General features: G+C 36.4%; 1 protein-coding gene across 2 annotated transcripts in view; it reads right to left on the bottom strand.

Moving 5' to 3' along the window:
- The window catches only part of LOC144978858 (putative ferric-chelate reductase 1), a 113,304-nt gene that overhangs the window by 87,038 nt on the left and 5,794 nt on the right, over nucleotides 1–20,472 (bottom strand). The window contains exons 2-3 of one of the 2 annotated variants that reach the window (XM_078925438.1): nucleotides 16,895–17,079; nucleotides 11,091–11,212 (exon numbers count right to left, since the gene is read on the bottom strand). In XM_078925438.1, coding sequence (XP_078781564.1) covers nucleotides 11,091–11,212; nucleotides 16,895–17,057 — 285 coding nt within the window. In that variant the 5' untranslated portion in view covers nucleotides 17,058–17,079. Of the gene's footprint in view, nucleotides 1–11,090; nucleotides 11,213–16,894; nucleotides 17,080–20,472 lie in introns of those variants that run through there. The other variant, XM_078925447.1, reaches the window with a different exon arrangement.

Raw genomic sequence — 20,472 nt, 5'->3', positions numbered from 1 at the left:
ATTAATTCTCCCTTCACACGCTTTTCCCCCTCATTCTCTTACTGCCAACCAACGAAATTTCTGTCTTTTCATCATTCAATCTCCAACAGTTTCCTTCCATCTATGCCTTGACGTCTTCAATGCATTTTTCAGATTTTTGTTTCTTGATCGATAAAGGATTAGCAATATGTAAGTCATAAATTTGAGTGTCATCTGCATAGAAGTGATGCATTAACCCTCTCCTTACCACTCATAAAAAATCATCACATTCGTCACGATATAAATCAACAATGTTACCATTCTAATTTCTTTTGTATATCACAGAATTTAAAGAAAATGTTTCGCCATAGCTTAAAAAAAAACTTGACATTGCGTTGTAGAGCTTATTTATTTGATGAATATTATGTATAGAATGTACTTGCTGTTTTTATGTTTTTCCGAGTGAAGAAGAACCTATTTTTGTATTGGGTCTTGTGATATTTCAGGGGAAATTCGAAAAAATTGCTGGTAAGGAGAGAGTTAAGCAGTGAGAGTTTATCTATCCGCAAGTGGAAAAATATACAGAGTGGGCAGGGCCCAATACAGATCCCCGAGGAACCCCAAAATAAGAGTAGTTGTTGCTCAGATTGAGCACCATCAATAGAGACAAACTGGTTTCTGTCCGCAAGATAGGATTGAAACCAATCGAGTGCACTGCAGGTAACACCAAATACACCCTGCAGTCTTCGTATCAAAATCTTATGATCAATTGTATCAAAAGCTGCAGACAGGTCGAGCAAATTCAGCAACGTCAATTTTCCTTCATCAATAACGTGATTTAAATCATCCACATCCATCAATAGTGCAGTTTCTGTCGAGTGATTGTTCCTATAAGCTGATATAAGTGACTCTGGAGATTGTTATATTCCAAGTGCTTCGTCAACTGCTTAAGAACAAGTTTTTTTTAATATCTTTGACAAGAAAGGCAGGTGTAATTTTTAAAATTGTCTACATCTAATCCTAATTTTTAAAATTGGAGGGGTTACCATTGTTATTTTTAACATATCTGGCACTTCTCTTATATTATCTTAATGATTATTTCATAATGTCAGTTACTATGGAAAGAAGCCAATCTAAATTTTCCTTTAATAATTCTGTGGGTAAGGGATCAAGGTCACAGCTAATATAACATAACATAACATATGGTATAGGGCAAAATAGGATAAAATCCCTTGAATGCCCCTGATATTAATGTAATGCTATTGATTAAAGATTACAATAATGATACACGTGGTAAAGATAGTATTTCAACTTAAATGTACTCATATATATGTGGTGCACAAACATATATCTTTAACCGTGACATGCAAAGCACACACACACACACACACACACACACATACATACACACACATACATACACACGCATATAGAAAATAACCATAATAATATAATAATTCTTAATGTATACATACAAGATTGAAAGCCACGTCAACAGCAGTGTAAACAAGTATTATTCGTCATATATAAATCTCCCATCATATAATTCCCTGTCTACTAACACCTTGAAATAATCCATAGATTTTGCATTCTTTGTTTCAAATTTCAAACTGTTCCATTTCAGGACAATACGAATACCGAACCAGTTTTGTCTTATGTTTGTTTTGCATCTAGAGACAAAATTTTTTAACTTGTCCCCTCTAGTAAAAGTAATATTAGAATATGAAAAAAAAATCAGAAAAGTCTATCATATCCAGACCATGTACCAATCTATAAACTTGAATTAAATCCCCACGAATTCTTCTATATTTCAAACTGGATAAGTCAAGAAATTCTAACCTTTCCTTATAAGATAAATACTGTATTGTATAAATATTTTTGTTAGCTCTCCTCTGTACACTTTCAATACTAATAGATTGTCTTTTATATAATGGGCTCCAGATGCAATTTCCGTATTCTAGAATTGGTCGAACGAGCGATTTATACAAATATAAAAATGTGGTTTTATCAAGACTTATAAAGGTACTATATATTATTCCCATCATTCTGTTTGCACGGCTTACACAATTATCAATATGTACATCAAAATTCAAAAGTGAATCAAAAGTAATTCCCACATCCTTTTCATAAGGCACAACGGAAAGTATATTTGACTTAGAAGTATCGGTAAAATAATTATGACATGGGTTATTTTTTCCTATATGTAATACTTTACATTTCGAAACATTATATATTAAAATCCAAATGCCATGTTGTAGACCATTTGAAAAGTGAAAATATATCATTTTGTAGAATGTTATGATGTTCAGTTGTACTATAGATCTTCGTATCGTCTGCAAACAGTTTGCAGGCTGAATTTATGCCACATGGTAAATCATTTATATATAAAAGAAATAAAAGTGGTCTCAATACGCTTCCTTGGGGTACACCGCTAATTGCATTCTTAAAATCCGACCCCACCCCATTGACAATGACTCTTTGTATTCAATTATTAAGAAAGTCCAGTTAAAATCCAGTTAAAGATATTCCCTTTAAATCCATATGTTTTTAGTTTAATGAATAATCTCTCATGGGGCACAGAATCAAAAGCCTTGCGGAAATCAAGATAAACAACATCAATGCATTGATCACGATCAATTAACTTGGTAAAATCCTCCATCACCTGTAAAAGTTGAGTAATGCATGATCTCTTTGATCTAAAACCATGCTGGTTATCGTTTAGCATCGTATGACTTTCAAGAAAGTCCATTATTCGGTTTTTCAAGATAGACTCCCTAATCTTACAGAGTATGCATGTTAAGCTGATAGTTTGCAGCATCTAGTTTGCTGCCCTTTTTATGAATGGCAGTAACATTGGATTGTTTCCATTCAATGGGTAAGGTACCAGATTCAAGAGACTTATTATATATTGTTGATAGCGGCTGTGATATTTCAAAGGCCACTTCTTTCAGTAAACGGGGATGAAGGGAATCGGGTCCCATGCTTTTAGTCACGTCTAAATTCTTACTGTTGATGAATGACATTTTCAACGTCAAGGCATGATACCACTTCAAAACATGACAGTGATTTTTCTTTAAAAAGATCATCTTCTACAAGAATATTGGAAAAAATCAAAAGCTCGTTTGCATAGTGTCGACTCCGATAGCGATGTCTCTCCAAACATCTGCTTTATAAATTTTCTTCAGATTTCTTGAAGAGATCGATACTTTAGAAAACTGCTTTTTAATTAACTGCTCGTTCATGTCAAAGAATAAAAGATGATGAAGCTTTGTATATCACAATCCAGTCGTAGTAGTAGTAGTAGTAGTAGTAGTAGTAGTAGTAGTAGTAGTAGTAGTAGTAGTAGTAGTAGTAGTAGTAGTAGTAGTAGTAGTAGTAGTAGTAGTAGTAGTAGTTGTTGTTGTTGTAATTGTTGTTGTTGTTGTTGTTGTTGTTGTTGTAATAATAGTAATAATAATAATAATGATGATGATGATGATAATACTACTACTACTACTAATAATAATAATAATAATAACAATAATAATGATAATAATAATAATAATAATAATAATAATATAATAATAATAATAATAATAATAATAATAATAAATAATAATGATGATGATGATATAATAATAATAATAATAATATAATAATAATAATAATAATAATAATAATAATAATAATAATAATAATAATAATAATTAATATAAAATGATAGAATAATAAATAATAATAATAATAATAATAATATAATAATAATAATAATAATAAAATAATAATAATAATAATAATAATAATAATAATAATAATAATAATAATAATAATAATAATAATAAAATAATAATAATAATAATAATAATAATAATAATGTATGTATGAGTTGCATTGTACATTAGTACGGCATCTATAAGGTGCTATGCTACATCAGCATAAAAGTGTCACGGTCACAGAGAATCCACATATCGGGACCAAGCACGTCTGTTCCTGGCAAGAGTCACAATTTCGTCAATGGGCATAGAATCCAGCCCATGCAGTAGAGTGTCTGCTGGTCTAGTTGTCGAGCTCTTCAAGTAGGTAATAAAAGTTCGACACAGGAGGCGGTCTGCATCCATGCGTAAGATATGCCCCGCAAAGCCAAGCCTGCGTCTCATCACTGTAGCTACCAGGTTAAATTCGGGGCGTTTTGCGGTTTCTCTGTAGTCCTCTCCCGTAGAGATGGAAAGGCATCGGTTGTTGAAGCCATTCACAGTTTTAGTTACACTCTCTGTAAGTCGCCAAGCCTCGCAACCATGTGTAAAGATACAGCAGACACTAGAGGCATGCCACCTGATTTTCTTTCCGCGGGATAGACGGTGATCGGTCCACATATGGGATAGAGAGTTGAATATTTGTCTAATTGTCACACGGGGAACTTCGCTTTCCTTGTCTTTGCGTTTCTGTTTTAGGACGATTTAGTCCGCGAGAGATCCTTTGCGAGATCTTACAGCTTTTCCACCATCGCACCATCAGGCCTTGATGAATAGCAATGCCTCTCTTGTTTGCTGATATACGGCACCATTTGACACTGTAAGCCACACATTTCTAGACAACGCACTCAGCTCGGCTGGAGCATCGGTAAAACTTCGTTGCGTATCCAAACCATCTTCGATGTAGCATCTGGATGCGTGAGAATTAGAAAGCCCGACGGAAATGAAGAAACCTCTTCAGCCATCAATATCGCTCCTGGTGTGGTCCAAGGCGATATATTTTCCACAATCGCTTTCTTTACCGGCCTCATGCACATCTTCAAAATTCATGATAACCCAAATGCCGGAGTTACTGTCAGCTTCAGGCTTCAATAAGCTCCCTCGAGTATGCCGACGACGCTAGCCTCCTAGATGAAAACGTCCAAGACGTATCAGAACGCATATCCTCCATAGCAGCAGGATCGCAAGAAGATGCAGCTATGGAAATCTCAATTCCAAAAACCAAAGCACTGCACATCCATAGGGAAATCAGAGTCTCGGAAACAACAGATGACGACATTGCAGCATGGACATATGTCCATCCTGTGAACGAGACTTTCCAACAACGATAATAATAATGATAATAACATTAATAATAATAATAATAATAATAATAATAATAATAATAATAATAATAATAATAATAATAATAAAAATAATAATAATAATAATAATGAATAATAATAAATAATAATATAATAATAATAATAATAATAATAATAATAATAATAATAATAATAATAATAATAATAATAATAATAATAATAATAATAATAATAATAATAATAATAATAATAATAATAATGATGATGATGATAATAATAATAATAATGGTATGGTTATAGTGCGCCAAACATGCTTTCATCTGGAGGGGTCTGGACACATAACAAAGTTTAGCCCTTACACAGTACACGAACAAAGTAATTATACACATAATCAAAAGAAAGCCTGTCTGAATAAAAATGTCTGCAATCTCGCTTGAAATTCTCCAGTGAAGACGATTAACATATCTCATACTGTAGAGAATTCCACAGTCTTGGACCAGAATGATGAAATGCCTGTTCACCAGCCCTCAATCTACTGCGTATTGATTTCAGTTGGAGGTTGCTGGTCGATCGAAGGGACACTGTATGGCATCCTATTAAATTAAATGAGATTTAAGAGATATTTTGGCAACGAGCCTTCCAAGCACTTGAACACAACGAGAACTGATTTATAATATTATTTGCGTTCCACCGACATCCAATACAGCTGCCATAGTAATTCGGGGGCTGCAGTTCTCCTGTCTTTCTGCAGTAGAACGCGGCCTGTCATGTTCTGTACTTTCTGGAATTTGATTATGTTGTCCTTTGTGAGATCAACAATGCATTAAAGTAGTCCATTTTCGGGAATACCAAAGATGTTTACCAATTTGATGCAGATTTCCCAATTAATAAATGATGTTCTAATGTTTTTTAAGAATGCAGATAGAACTTGCTCTCAAGTTGTTAATATGCTTGTTCATGGACAGGTGACTCTCCAAGGCGATGCCAATATCTCTTTTGCTGATGTTGTGAGTTGTATTATATCAGTATCATTGATTTTCAGCACCAGTGTAGATGGATCTGTCCTATTATTGGAACCAGTAATGAATAAGTCTCCGGTCTTATTGTCATTTAAGTTTAATCTATTTACAGACATCTCATCACATTGTTGATGCATGATGTTCATAAACAGTTATCTTTGAAACAATATCATATTTCAAACACCTACTGCACATCTGGGTATCATTGGCGTACATATGGTAAGCGAAAGAATGCTTCTCTAAAATTCTCACATCAGGGGAAGTGTACAGTAAGACAAGGACTGGACCTAAAACTGATCCCTGATGTACACCAAAGTGAATGTCACGCTCTGACGAATTTGATTCCCCGATTAAAATTGGTTGAGATCTTTGAGTAATATACGATGCAAACCATTTCAAATCAGTGCTTGATATGTCGAACTTAACTTGTAGTCTTCGAAATAGTACAGCATGGTCGATGGTGTCAAAGACAGATCGAGAAGACTAAGAATGGTGGGTTTTTCTTGATCAATAACCTGCAGCAAATTATTTATGATCCTTATCAATACAGTTTCTGTGCTGTGATTTTGCCGGTAAGCCGATTGATAGCATTTGTCGAGTTTATTGTGTTTCATGTGCCATAAAAGTTGTTTTAGAACAGTCTTTTATAGAAGTTTGGAAATCAAAACAGGCCTAAAGTTGTTGTTATTTTTATTATCACTATTAAGTCTCGTTTTCTTCAGCAATATGCTTTCTGGAATTTTCCTTGAACAACTCCCATCCTTAATGATTCAATCCAGTAACGTAGGGTTCATTAATACACTCCTTCATGAGCGATATTGGTAAAGGGTCGAGCCTACGTGACTTGCTCGGACAAGAGAGAATCGTTTCCTTTGTGTCTTTTATTGAAATTTCATTGAAAGATGTTAAGGGTTCACCACCAGAAGAGGTATATTCTGCGTCTGTTGCGCTGTATCGAGTTCGCTCCGTATTGTTGTTGTTTTATTCCTGAAATGCTCGACAAAGCGATTCTTGAGTTGCTTGTTGTCAATGTGGTGTAGCAGGATCATTTTGTGCCTTTGCTCAGAAGCTTATTTGAGATTGTATAAAACTATTTTGGATTTTTAATGTTATCAACCCTATTTGTATTTATTAATATTCACCCCTTTGATTCTTTCTTTGAATGATATGTAAATTTTCTGATCAATCGTCAGGCCTGATATTTTCCATCTCTTTTCCGCTATTTTTCTCTCTTTCTTTATACGTTTTACCTCCAAATTGTACCATGGATATTCTTCTCTGACGTTCACAAATCTTGTCGTGAGAGGCTTGTGCTTACCCATAACAGTAATAGCTGCTTTAGTTATAGTAGTAGTAGTAGTAGTAGTAGTAGTAGTAGTAGTAGTAGTAGTAGTGGTAGTAGTAGTAGTAGTAGTAGTAGTAGAAGTAGTAATAGTAGTAGTAGTAGTAGTAGTAGTAGTAGTAGTAGTAGTAGTAGTAGTAGTAGTAGTAGTAGTAGTAGTAGTAGAAGTAGTAGTCATAGCTTGTCCCTTCAACACCAATCCCACGCCACAGCATCTGGGGAGCAGACTCTTAGATCATGATCAGTGCATCAGGTACCGTCCTGGCATTCTCTAAGGATGTCCCCCATCATCTACTCTGGGAATCCACATGTACACAAGCTAGTCTCGGCTAGGCCCAACTTTTTCATGCTTCCAGCTTTTCTCCCAAGTTTTGCCTCTGCTCTGATTCTTTCCTGGAGAACTGAATTCCGCAGGGCAATTCTTCTCTCGGATCATCCAAGGCTTCATTTGCGTGATAGTCCCACTCCCCCCATGCGGATAGTCTGTAGACAGCTGCATGGTCATGGTTGATGCTTTCTTCTGTCATGAAGCTCTTTCTTGACTTCAGTCTATTCGTCGTTGAGTTGTGGTCATGGAGGGGGTGCCTTGGTTCCTTTTCCTGTTTATATTTCTGGGCTTTGGCGGCAGTGGCTCTTCGAATGTGAGGAGGTGCACGCCAGCCGATGGAGGACTGGAACTGCAGTAGATTTCAAGATACCAGTATTGATCTGACAGGTGTTATGTAGCTCAGGGTCAATATTTTTGGTATGGAGGATCATGCCCAGACAAGTGAGGTTGCCCTTTCTGCTTTTGGATCTGCTCCTATTAGTTCTGTGTTATGATTTTGGTATGGGATGGCGACAGATTTCTGAAAGTTTTGTAGATATCGGGAGGACATAAACACAAGGTCTGGGTTGTAGCCTCTTCTCCAGCAAGCGTTGAGAATGATGGTTTGTCTTTTGTGTCATGGGGGAATGTCAGATTATATCGGTCAGCCTATTCCTCAACAGTATCTCCATCTTCGTTGTTATCACAGTATCCCCATTTGGTGCTGTAGCTGTTGAAGTAATGTGGGTGTAACTGGCCACCGGAATGGCGTTGGTGGGGGTTTTTGTAGACAGATATCACAATGAAGTGTGTGATTTCAATTCTGAGAATTTCCATCTCACTTACTGTCATGTCCTGGCTGTGTGTCATTATTGAATTCTCTTTGGAGTATATAGCTCTATCGTGAATATTGCTGTCATGTTGTATGACTCGGTGCTTGCCAGGGATGTTTGGTGCCAAGGTCTTGTGCGCCTCGTAGGCAAAGTATGTTTGGCTCGAGGTTGGACGGTACTTCTATCTTTATTGATGACAGTTCTTCTGCAATGAAGCTAACAATCTTAAAGTAGTCTATGGAATGGGCCAAGGGGCTATCCTTTTACCGCCTTCATCGTGGAAAAATGTGTTGTTGGTGTTGTCCATGTTGTAGCAATTGGTCTCCAGCGAGGGGACCTGTAGTAAGCATAGACGTCCTGTCCCTGGAATAGTAGTAGTAGTAGTAGAAGTAGTAGTAGTAGTAGTAGAAGTAGTAGTAGTAGTAGTAGTAGTAGTAGTAGTAGTAGTAGTAGTAGTAGTAGTAGTAGTAGTAGTAGTAGTAGTAGTAGTAGTAGTAGTAGTAGTAGTAGTAGTAGTAGTAGTAGTAATAGTAATAGTAGGAATATTTCTAGTAGTAGTAGTAGTAGTAGTAGTAGTAGTAGTAGTAGTAGTAGTAGTAGTAGTAGTAGTAGTAGTAGTTGTAGAAGTAGTAATAGCAGTAGTAGTCGTGGTAGTATTAGCAGTAGTAGCAGTAGTACTAGTAGTAGTAGTAGTAGTAGTAGTAGTAGTAGTAGTAGTAGTTGTAGTAGTAGTAGTAGTAGTAGTAGTAGTAGTAGTAGTAGTAGCAGTAGTAGTAGTAGTAGTAGTAGTAGTAGTAGTAGTAGAAGTACTAGTAAAAGTAATGATAGTAGAAGTAGAAGTATAATGATAATGATAATAATAATAAGAAGAAGAAGAAGTAATAGTTGCAGTAGTAGTAGTATAGTAGTAGTAGTATAGTAGTAGTAGAAGTAGTAGTAACAGTAGTAGTAGTAGTAGTAGTAGTAGTAGTAGTAGTAGTAGTAGTAGTAGTAGTAGTAGTAGTAGTAGTAGTAGTAGTATTAGCAGTAGTAGCAGTAGTAGTAGTAGTAGTATAGTAGTAGTAGTAGTATAGTAGTAGTAGAGTAGTAGTAGTATTAGTAGTAGTAGTAGTAGTAAATAGTAGTAGTAGAGTTAGTAGAAGTAGTAATAGCATAGTATAGTCGTGGTATATTAGCAGTAGTAGCAGTAGTATAGTAATAGTCATGATAATAGAATAAAATGAATAATAATAATAATAATAATAATAATAATAATAATAATAATAATAATAATAATAATAATAATAAAATAAATAATAATAATAATAATAATAATAATTTTAGTAGTAGTACTAGTAGTAGTAGTAGTCGTCGTCGTCGTAGTATAGTAGTAGTAGTAGTAGTAGTAGTAGTAGTAGTAGTAGTAGTAGTAGTAGTAGTAGTAGTAGTAGTAGTAGTAGTAGTAGTTGTTGTTGTTGTTGTTGTTGTTGTTCTTGTTGTTGTTATTGTTGTTGTTGTTGTAGTAGTAATGCATAATTTCTATAGCGCCCCTTTCCACAAAAGTGCTGGGAAGCACTTATACATATATGCACATGCGTTTATATATATCATCCTACAAAATCAATAAAATCCCTCACAGAAAACTTAAAGGAAATACTTTGTCTTCAAAGAGGCTTTAAAGAATTACGATCTCTGGTGTCCGCTGAAAGATAATTCCCACAGATGGAGTAGAATATGCGAAAGCAGGTCGTGAAAAATTCGACTTAGGAATCAAACGGTTCAAGTACAGGGAACCAAAGGAGCAGCTTTATTTTGAAGTAGCGGCAGTCTTTCAATCGAACTTTTTGGCAACCCGTGGAGGAGGGAGTTGCAATAGTCAGGTCTAGAGGTAATCAGTGAGTGAACTAGATAGCATTATGCATGCGTCTTCATCGATAAATTTCCGCACGTGGTCAATATTTCTGAGCGAATAGTGAATATTTCGACATAATTTCGAGATGTAAGTTTGCATGTCCAAAAATTTATCTAAATAAAAGCCTAAGTTTCTGACATTTTCCGATCTTTGAATTTTGATTTTAGTTATCATAATGTCCTCCATCATGACAGCATTGCCTTTATTCCTGAACACAATGAGTACAGACTTGTCGTCATTAAACTTGAGGTTGTTCGCTGACATCCAAGACCTGATTTTTTTGCTCTAAGTCTGATAGAGTAATATCTGTTCAAACTCATTTTTCAACATTGGTTCTATATATAAAGTTATCTATCATCGTTCTCAAAGTGAAGTTCCTCAGGAAGTAATGGATTTTTTTAAAATGTCACTAAGGTAGATAATTCCTTAATCGGGTCATGCGGTGACTTTTCTCTCTTCGTAGATTTATCATATTAGGGACGGTTAATGTCATAAAAAAAGATAATGTTGTTGGAAAGAAAGAGTTGAATCAAATGTAAGGAAGATGTAACGTCACACTATTTTTCTTATTGTGTTTGATCTCCATGGATTCATCTGTTCGAGTAAATGTGAGTCTTTAACACTCACGGGACTTTCATACCATACAACTTAAACTAATTTTGATGATGATTGATTGCATAAAAAAGTTATTCTTAACCAACTCACATTACAACGTATTCCCATGCCGGCTTGTTGCTGAAATGTCCCTCCAATAAGTTTAAAATTCTGTAAAGCTCGAATAAAGAATCCTTTGAATAAAGCACCTCTAGTTAAGCTTTCAAGCGTCACTGTGGAAATTTTGAACAAATGTCTTGATTAGGTGTAAGAATTATGCACGACAGCATATACCAAAATATTTTGCAACTGGTCTGTTTGGAATAAAGTTCATTGGTAAAAATTCGGGAAAAAGCACTGACACAAGATAAAATCTGAAAGGTGTGAATGACAAAATACCACACACACACACACACACACACACAAACACAAACACACACACACACACACACAAATTGAGCTTTTACATGGCGCAATATCCACTAAACACTTAGCAACACTTAACATTTAGAACGGTACATGACGCCTGTTGGGCGATATTACATTTTATTTCGGACAAAGACAGCGTTATTAACGGCCAGGTACTCATTTTACACCTGAGCAGGGGGGAATAATGTGAGTAAATAGCCTTTTCTAAGGACTCAACTGTGCGCTGAACGAGGCTCGAACCCAGGACATTCCGATCCAAAAGCAAGTATCATACCACAAGAACACATAGCCGCACAAAGCTCATTGGTTTCATAGAACCGGTAATCAAGAGGTGCGAGGTTCGATCTCAAGCCGAAGAAGGCAATTCATTTTTGAGGATTTTTAATTTTTTTATTTATATTTTTGCTTTGTCTGGGTTTAAATCATTCGCATCTCTTCAGATTTTTAAAAGTTCATTAGCAACGCAATGAGAGAGATCAAAGTAGTAGTTGTGGTAGTGGTTATGATTATGATGATGATGATGATGATGATGATGATGATGATGGTGATGATGATGATGATGATGATGATGATGATGATGATGATGATGATGATGATGATGAGAATGACATGCATAAAAAATCCACAATAATCCTTGGATACTCGTTAAATTTACTAATCTTATATAAAAAGTGGCGAGAAAAAACGATGGTGGCATTTTTGAGCCGATATATTGCTTGGATTATGAGTTTTTTAAAGTTACGATAGTTTGAAAGTATTTTATTGGAAGCAAGACTATCTATCGTATGTTGAGATACGATATTTTAAGGAGGATAGAACAGAACTAAAACTATCGTAACTCGGAGTTACAATAATTTGTGTGCCATTATCACCATTTAATAGACAAATATATTTTGAGTTACGATACCTGAGACAGGTTCTAAGAGCCATAGGGTTGATTACACCGGAAGTTAAGGCTAGAAACAGAATAGTAACAATCATAATTGTATGTCACAATTGGACAAGACGCGAGTTGTAATAAAGGGTAGTCCAAATTATTTTCTTAAAATTACTTTTCCACTTCTCCTACTCGCTTCTTCTTCTCCCCTATTACTTCCCAACTTTTTTATATTTTGTAACTTCTTTTCTTTTCCTCCTCCTCCTCCCTCTCCTCACCCCTCCTCTTCTTCTTCTTCTTCTTCTTCTTCTTCTTCTTCTTCTTCTTCTTCTTCTTCTTCTTCTTCTTCTTCTTCTTCTTCTTTCCCCCTCTTACTCCTCTTCCTACTCTTCCTCCTCGTCCTCGTCTCCTCTTCTTCCCGATCAATTCCATTTCTCCTTTTTCTCCTCATTGGCATTCTCCTCATACTCCTCTTCTTCTCTTTCTAATCCTCTTCAGCCCTCTCCTCCTCCTCCTCTTCCTCTTCTTCTTCTTCATCTTCTTCTCCTCCTCCTCCTCCTCCTCCTCCTTTTCCTCTTCCCCCTCATGCTCTTCCTCTTGTTGTTGTTCTTCTTCTTCCTCTTTTTCTCCTCCTCCTCCTCCTCCTCCTCCTCCTCCTCCTCCTCCTCCTCCTCCTCCTCCTCCTCCTCCTCCTCCTCCTTCTCCTCCTCCTCCTCCTCCTCCTCCTTCTTCTTCTTCTTCTTTTTCTTCTTCTTCTCCCCTCCTCCTCTTCCACCTTTTATTTCCCCTCCCTGTTTTTTCCCATCCTACTCTTTTCTTCCTCCTCCTCCTCTTTCATCTTAATCATCATCATCATCATCATCATCATCATCATCATCATCATCATCATCATCATCATCATCATCGTCATCATCATCATCATCATCATCTCATCACCATTGCCTTTTTCTTCTTAGCCTCCTCCTCCTCCTCCTCCTCCTCCTCCTCCTCCTCCTCCTCCTCCTCCTCCTCTTCCTCCTCTTCCTCCTACTTCTTCTTCTTTTTCTTCTTCTCCCTCTTTTTCTTCCTCTTTATCTTCGTCTATAGTTGATGAATCTACAGATCCTCGCATGGGCCATTGTGCTCCGTAGGTTAAATAGGTTTTCAGGAGCCCGAAGGCACAATCTTTCTCTGGGACTCAAGAAAAAAATAAAAAATTTCAGAAAGACCTTATCAGAAATCCACATCAAGTGTGGGCGTGGAATTCCTTTTCTACCATGGAAAAGTGTAAGTATACGGCGGCATTGCTAAAGCAGAATAGTTATATTGCCCAAAAGGAGTCTTATAACTCTCGCCTGAGATCATTTTTGAATATCAGAGGAATAATGTAGATCTGATCCTGATTTATTCGATCTGATTCTCCTCCTACTTCTCCAGATATATCCTGATCGCAAGTAACTAAACTTCTTGCAGCAGACGACTACATAGTAAGGTGGAATTGCCCAATAGTATTTGATTTTGATAAAATATGGTAATCTTCCACAACAAATCTGATTGCTCTTATGCGTATCTATTATGAAATTGACAATGTAGACTTGTCAACTGAGATAGAATCTGATTAACTGATTAGTGTGATTTCAATTCCAAAAGCTGAGAATGATCTCTCTGAATCTTCGAATACTATCAATCACCACCACCCAACAGCTTATGCAATCTAATGGGCAAGCTGCCATTTAAGTTCTATTTGGAATACAAAGAGTGTCAGACTTCAAGTACGCTTTAGAAAAGACTCATGAAACATTGATAGCCATGTTCTACATACAAAGGACTTTAATTCGTGATATCTTTGCGTGCAAATGATGGCAATGTTCATTGACCTCAAAAGGAATTTCAATACAATTTGGAAATTTGAAATCTTCAAGGACCTTCACAAGTTTATTTAGCAAATAAATCTTCCTAATTTTGTCTGAGCATTTGTGAACAACCAGCCTTTCCAGGTCAAAGAAGGACTCATTCTTTTTAAATCATTCAATTAGAAAGAGGGAGTTCCTTTAACTTAGTGTACCGTCTATGAGAAAAATTATAATGAGTCTTTTTTCCAGTAATTCAAGTTTGGCTCGCCCAGAGTAGGACTTGAACCATTTACGAGAGTCATTTAAAGGCTAAAAAAGTCGCAGATAAAATATAGGTTGTCACATTTATTTTATTAAAGTTTTATTTTAGTAAGAACGGAGTTCATCTCACTCTAGTTATATTTCGGTAGGCTTAGAAAAACTTCACCTTCTAATATTAGATTTTAATTCCTTTAATAGCATTCTCTTTGAATCCATTTCAAATTAGTGAATACTTTTCGTTCTGTCGCGTAGCCACTTATTATAAAAAATGATAGATTTAATCTTCCCCATTCACTTTTCTCAATAACCTATGCCATGACGGCCAGACCACTCTTTTCCTCATACCATTTATATCTTAAAGATTTTATATCTTACTATCGGGAATTGGTCAAAATCCCAGCATTTGATTCCATTATCAAGACGCCGGAACTTCATCGTTTACCTTTGCCAGCCACTGTCAGGAGTGTCGTATCCGGATGTCCCGAATCATGTCCTCTGCCTGAGAGTAGGACCTCACGAGTCTACACAACTATATCCTCAACATCCAGAAGTTATGTAATATTGTCATCTTATCATTTGTAACTCTGTGATCACTATTTATCGTATAAGAACATCCATCTCATTGAATTTCATAATTCTATATTCTCATGATCTTAAATCGATTCGTTATTTGTTCTTTATTTTAAAAAGTAACTAGTAAATTCTGGGGCCTTTATTTGTCACATCTTTATTTTATGAATGTAGTCGAGTTAGCTTTTAAACACTCGTTAGACCATGACATAGGCGGCAAAGTTTTATGTTGCTGTTGGCTTTTGTTGTTGTTGTTTTGTTTTTGTTTTTTGGGGCTTGATTTTTTTTTTTGGGGGGGGGGGGGGGGGGGGGGGGGGGGGGGGGGGGGGGGGGGGGGTTATTGGCCGAAGATGAATTTAAATTTGAAACATTCCAATTCACGTTTTCCATTATCTTCTCTTCATATGTAACAAAAATGTTATTTTTCTTATCCTATTGACATCTGGGAAGCATTTTACTTGGTGCCCTTAGAATAAATTTCATTGAGTTTTTAGACATTATCTTAGTCATAATTACTCTGCTTAGATGCTAATCATACTTAAATATGCAAGCATGTCCTTTTGTTTATCACACTCTATATTAGTTAAATCATATTTTAGATGTTATTATGCTATATACTGCCAGTAAAATGTTATTATGATATAACATGTGGCATATAGTTCTATAAGACATGATGGATGGTGGAGTTGTATTTCTGCTATCATAGAAATCAACCCACTTCCTAGGACAATAAGTGGATTTCGTTCTATCGTTAACCACCACTGCTATTCTCCCTTCTATCTAGTGTATCCCCTTTTTAGCTAACTTCACCCCGAGGCAACGAAGGCCGGAGCGCTGTAAACATGAGTGATCGGTATGTGGAATCATCAGTAACCAATATCTCTATATATCAGTATATATCACTCTATATATCAGGTTTGGTTGGATCGCCATTACATTCATGCACACCCGTATATTACATTGCTCTCTAAGCTATTTGATGTTGGAGAGTACACTGGTATGATATTTAGATCAAAGGTTTCCCTTTCAGTTTCACTAGTAAAACTCTATCCGATAGTGCCCAGTAATCAAGAACGGATTTTGCTATGTTGTTGTCCAGAAGCACACCCACTTCTCTTTCATGGTTTCTTTCTCCTGAGGAGATCAGTTGATGTTCATCAGCTATGTTAATTTTACCAGCTCCAGTCCATCTTGTATCAGAGACACCTAGGATTTTTAGCTTGTATATCTTCTTTTCTTGAATTACATTTTCAACTTCCCGTGATTGATTGAGTGTTCATACATTCCAAATGGCTATCATAATTATTTCTCTATTGCGTAATCTAAATGAAGTTTCGTCTTCATCGTATTGAGGGCAAATGATATCCTGGGAAGAGTTAATGACAGTTATTGTTTTTTAAGTTGAGCATTTATATAGCGCAATATCCACTCAAAGTGCTTTAAAAAGCCGTTGCCTTCTGTCATGAACCAAAACAAAAGGTCATTCGGTGGAGGGTTACGAAGCCAAATCAAATATATTTATGGTTACCGTCCTGTAAACATAAACAATGTCGCTCGTACACTGATTACTGTGATTTTATTTTCAACTTAATTGTAATGATTGTTATATAACAATGTTACATATGGCCATTTTAATGTTATTAGGTTTCCACAAAGTCCTGATGATGGCTAAAAATCGATGTAGACTACGACATTGTGGTAAATATCTTTATAGATAGATAAATAGATAGATAGATAGATAGATAGATAGATAGATAGATAGATAGATAGATAGAGTACATTTACGTTGTTAGAATTATAGATGGGTTGATAACAAATAGAGAGAAAGAGAAAAAGAAGACCAACAAAAATAAGAGAGCATAAGATGTGGGGCAGAGAGACAGAGAGAGAGAGAGAGAGAGAGAGAGAGAGAGAGAGAGAGAGAGAATAAACAATCCTTCACTGACCTTCTAGCGTGTCCCCGGGTTTGGCTGTTTGATTGGCAGAACGTATGGTGAAACGCGATACGCTACTCTGTGGTTGAAACCCGTGTCGTGGTACCATATCATTGCAAGCTGACTCAGGCGGTCCGCTGCTGTATCCATAAGTCGTGGAAATCATACACAGCATCGATACGACGGTAACAATTCTCCTACAGTGATGTATAATCATCATCATCATCATCATCATCATCATCATCATCATCATCATCGTCATCATCATCATCATTATTATTATTTTTATTATTATTATTATTATTATTATTATTATTATTATTATTATTATCATCATTATTATTATTATCATTATTATTATTATTATCATTATTATTACATAAAAACGTCATTATATGTTAAACAAATCACTTGTACACTTTCGTTAATATTCCCTTCGATTTGTACGAGTTTATTGCCCTTGATATGATTTTTAAATGAATAAAAACTTTCCTCTTTTTAAAAGTAGCATGCAAACCGCACTTTATTATATACTACTCAAATAATAAAGTTTACTCTTTTGGATGTCAGCAACAAACGCATATAGCTACAATCAAAATAAACAATATTAGTTACAGGCTTAAATGGGCGATAACTCCATTGAATATCATCTAGTTTAGTTGTGATCAACAAAATAATTTAAACTTATTCAGTTGCTCATATTTTTTTCTTGAAAAGTATTGTTTTATCAACAATTTTCTAGATGTTTCACAAACACACACTTGGTTTCTTTTTTCAATATGAGAATAGATTGTATTCTTCTTCGACAATTATTGACTTTCACACAATAGTCTATAATATACAGATCCGTCTCTTCTAAGCAATATTGCTTTAACGCTATAACCCGTACCTTTCATTAACATTACTTGAAACTCTTTTCCTCTTTCCTTCCCTCCCCGACCCTTCTCTCTCTCTCTCTCTCTCTCTCTCTCTCTCTCTCTCTCTCTCTCTCTCTCTCTCTCTCTCCTACAACCATTCTCTTTCTGGGCATGTAGCTTGATTTCGTGCCTAATGATTTTCTTTTATCTTTTTATACTGACAGGATATTAAACCTGGGAAACAATAAATCAAATGAAATTTAACATATCAAAGTGCAATGTACCAACTATCTTAAATGAGAAAGCGCCAGTTACCTTTGAATACCAACGTCATGGTTAAAACCTCAACTATGTAAAGATAGCAAAATACTTTGGCATTGAGTTTGCTAAAAATATACAATGGAACGACCAGATATATCACCTGCCTTCAAAGGCAAACCAAGCAAGCGCTTACATCACCTATTTTTAAAAGGTTGACCAATTTCAACTCACATTCATGCTTTTAAAACTGCTGTTAGTCCAATTTTAGAATATGAAACTCAATTTGGGACATATATACAAAGAAAAATATCGACACTTTAGAAAACGTCTAAAGATAAACAGTAAGCTGCATTACAAACACATTCAATCCATTCTCAAGCACATCTGAAATGACACAAAGATTGGCCTTGGACCTCTAGAAAAGAGAAGAAAAATGAAAAAAACTAAAATGTTCCACAAGATCTACTACAAAAAGTCGTACATTAAACTTCCAAAAACATGAAAGATATCGGCACAAGAACAACGAGATGACACGCGGCAAGAGTAATAATCCCAACATCAAAATCGGACGCCCACCTGTTTTCGGTTTTTCTTTCCACTGCCCGACGGTGAAATTGCCTCACAGCGTAGATGGCAACAGCTTCTAATGGTGTCACACTAGTAGGTTATGAGGATCTCTCCTGGTTGTTAACCCGTCGGAGCATTCATGTACGGTCGCGAACCCGTCCGGAAACTTCGTCACAACGCAACGTTCAACTAGATGCTCGGCGGTTTCGGGCTCTTGACCACAGGGGACAGATGTTGGACAGGTAGCAAATCCCCACTGATAAAGCGACAATGCGGTGACAAAGGTTCTCGACCGAAGTCGTTTCTCCGGCACCCAGTGTCTCCTATTGCTGGTACAGAAGCCTGGCCCAGTTTCGAGGAGTCTATGTCCCCATCCCTGCGAGGGATTGAATTTTCCCAAACCATCTCCCATCTCGTATGCGCAGCCCTGTGAGAAATCTGGTAAGCTAAGGGACTTATGTTGCTCGAAACAGGAGCACCATCCATTATGAGAGGTATGCCGTTTCTTCTCTTGATCTTATTAAGCCAGCCAGTTGTAATGGTCTCCGCCAGACACCAGGGGACTGGATTTGCTACAATTATCTGGCCCCATTCTCTAGGCGTTGTTGCCAGCGTTCCCGACACTATATTCCCTGGACATGCAAAGTTTTACATCAACCGTTTCGACGTTATTGCTTCTACGCCACATTGGAGCGCAATACTCGTTGGTAGAATATCATAGTGCCAGGGTGGAAGTCCTCAGGAGTGCTTGATCATCCGATAAATTCCTTCGAGATGGACCCGATAGTGACCCCCATTGGCGCCAGAACAGATCCATTCCTTTGTTTCCTAACTTTGCAAATGGTGTCTCCTATGGCGACGTGAAATTGCCTTTACCCTCGAATTCAAGAGAAATGCTCCAAAGTCTTTATGCGCCTAATCATTTTTGCAAGTTTGAGCATTATCCCTTTGCATCGGATCATACAGCGCCTATAGGTCTATAAATACAGCACCAGTTTGCAGTTTCCTTTCCTTTAGAACCCTGCTTTAATATGCCCTGTAAGGGCAAAACCTGCTCTGTTGTGCATCTCCAGTCCCTGATGCCCTCCTGCTCGGGTGCAGGGCTGCGTCTAAGGCCGGCAACCATTGGTTTAGTAACACACGTTCCAGAAGTTTGTACAGGCAGCACTGCAATTTGGAAAACTTCAAATATGATTCCCTTTCCAAAAAAAATAAGAAAAAAGAATCAATGAACGATCTCAGACCTGTTGCACGGACGTCAATAGTCATGAAATCTTTGGAAAACTTGTTCTTTTTAAAATTAGAAACTAGTTTATGCCATTGAGTGATAGTCATCAATTTGCTTACAAACCAGGACGTGGCGTAGAGGATGCATTCTGCTGTTTACAAACGACATCTACAGGCATCTAGATCGCGCAAAGAGCTATTGCAGATTGCTTTGCAGATTATGTGTATGTGTGTGTGTGTGTGTGTGTGTCTGTGTATTTGTGTGGGTGGGTGGATATGTGTGTTGGCGAATGGATGTGAATAGAGGGGAAAGTATGTGTTTGTTAGTCATTATAATCGAGCATGTCTTGAGCTTCACACACATATTATGAGAAATATATTATACTAATGTATATGTACAATTCTAACTTTTCGCTACTTGTAATGTATATTATGTGACATTAGATGTATTATTGGTAATTAAAGAAGATCATCGTCACAACCGTTGTCGTTTCCATCATTATTATTGTTTGTTGATGTTGATTTTAACTATCACTGTTCATTATCATTATTAATATTTTTATTATGATAATGATAGTGGTTGTGGTGGTGATGATGGTCGTGACGGTAATGGTGGTGATATTAATAATGATTAATACTGTTGTTGTTATCATTGTTACGGTTGTTATTATTATTGTT

This window comes from Berghia stephanieae, chromosome 1, assembly GCF_034508935.2.
Source record: "Berghia stephanieae isolate SIO BIC M18660-M18661 chromosome 1, UCSD_Bste_1.3, whole genome shotgun sequence".
Classification (NCBI taxonomy): Eukaryota; Metazoa; Mollusca; class Gastropoda; order Nudibranchia; family Aeolidiidae; genus Berghia; species Berghia stephanieae.
This window is presented reverse-complemented; position numbering and strand designations above follow the sequence as displayed.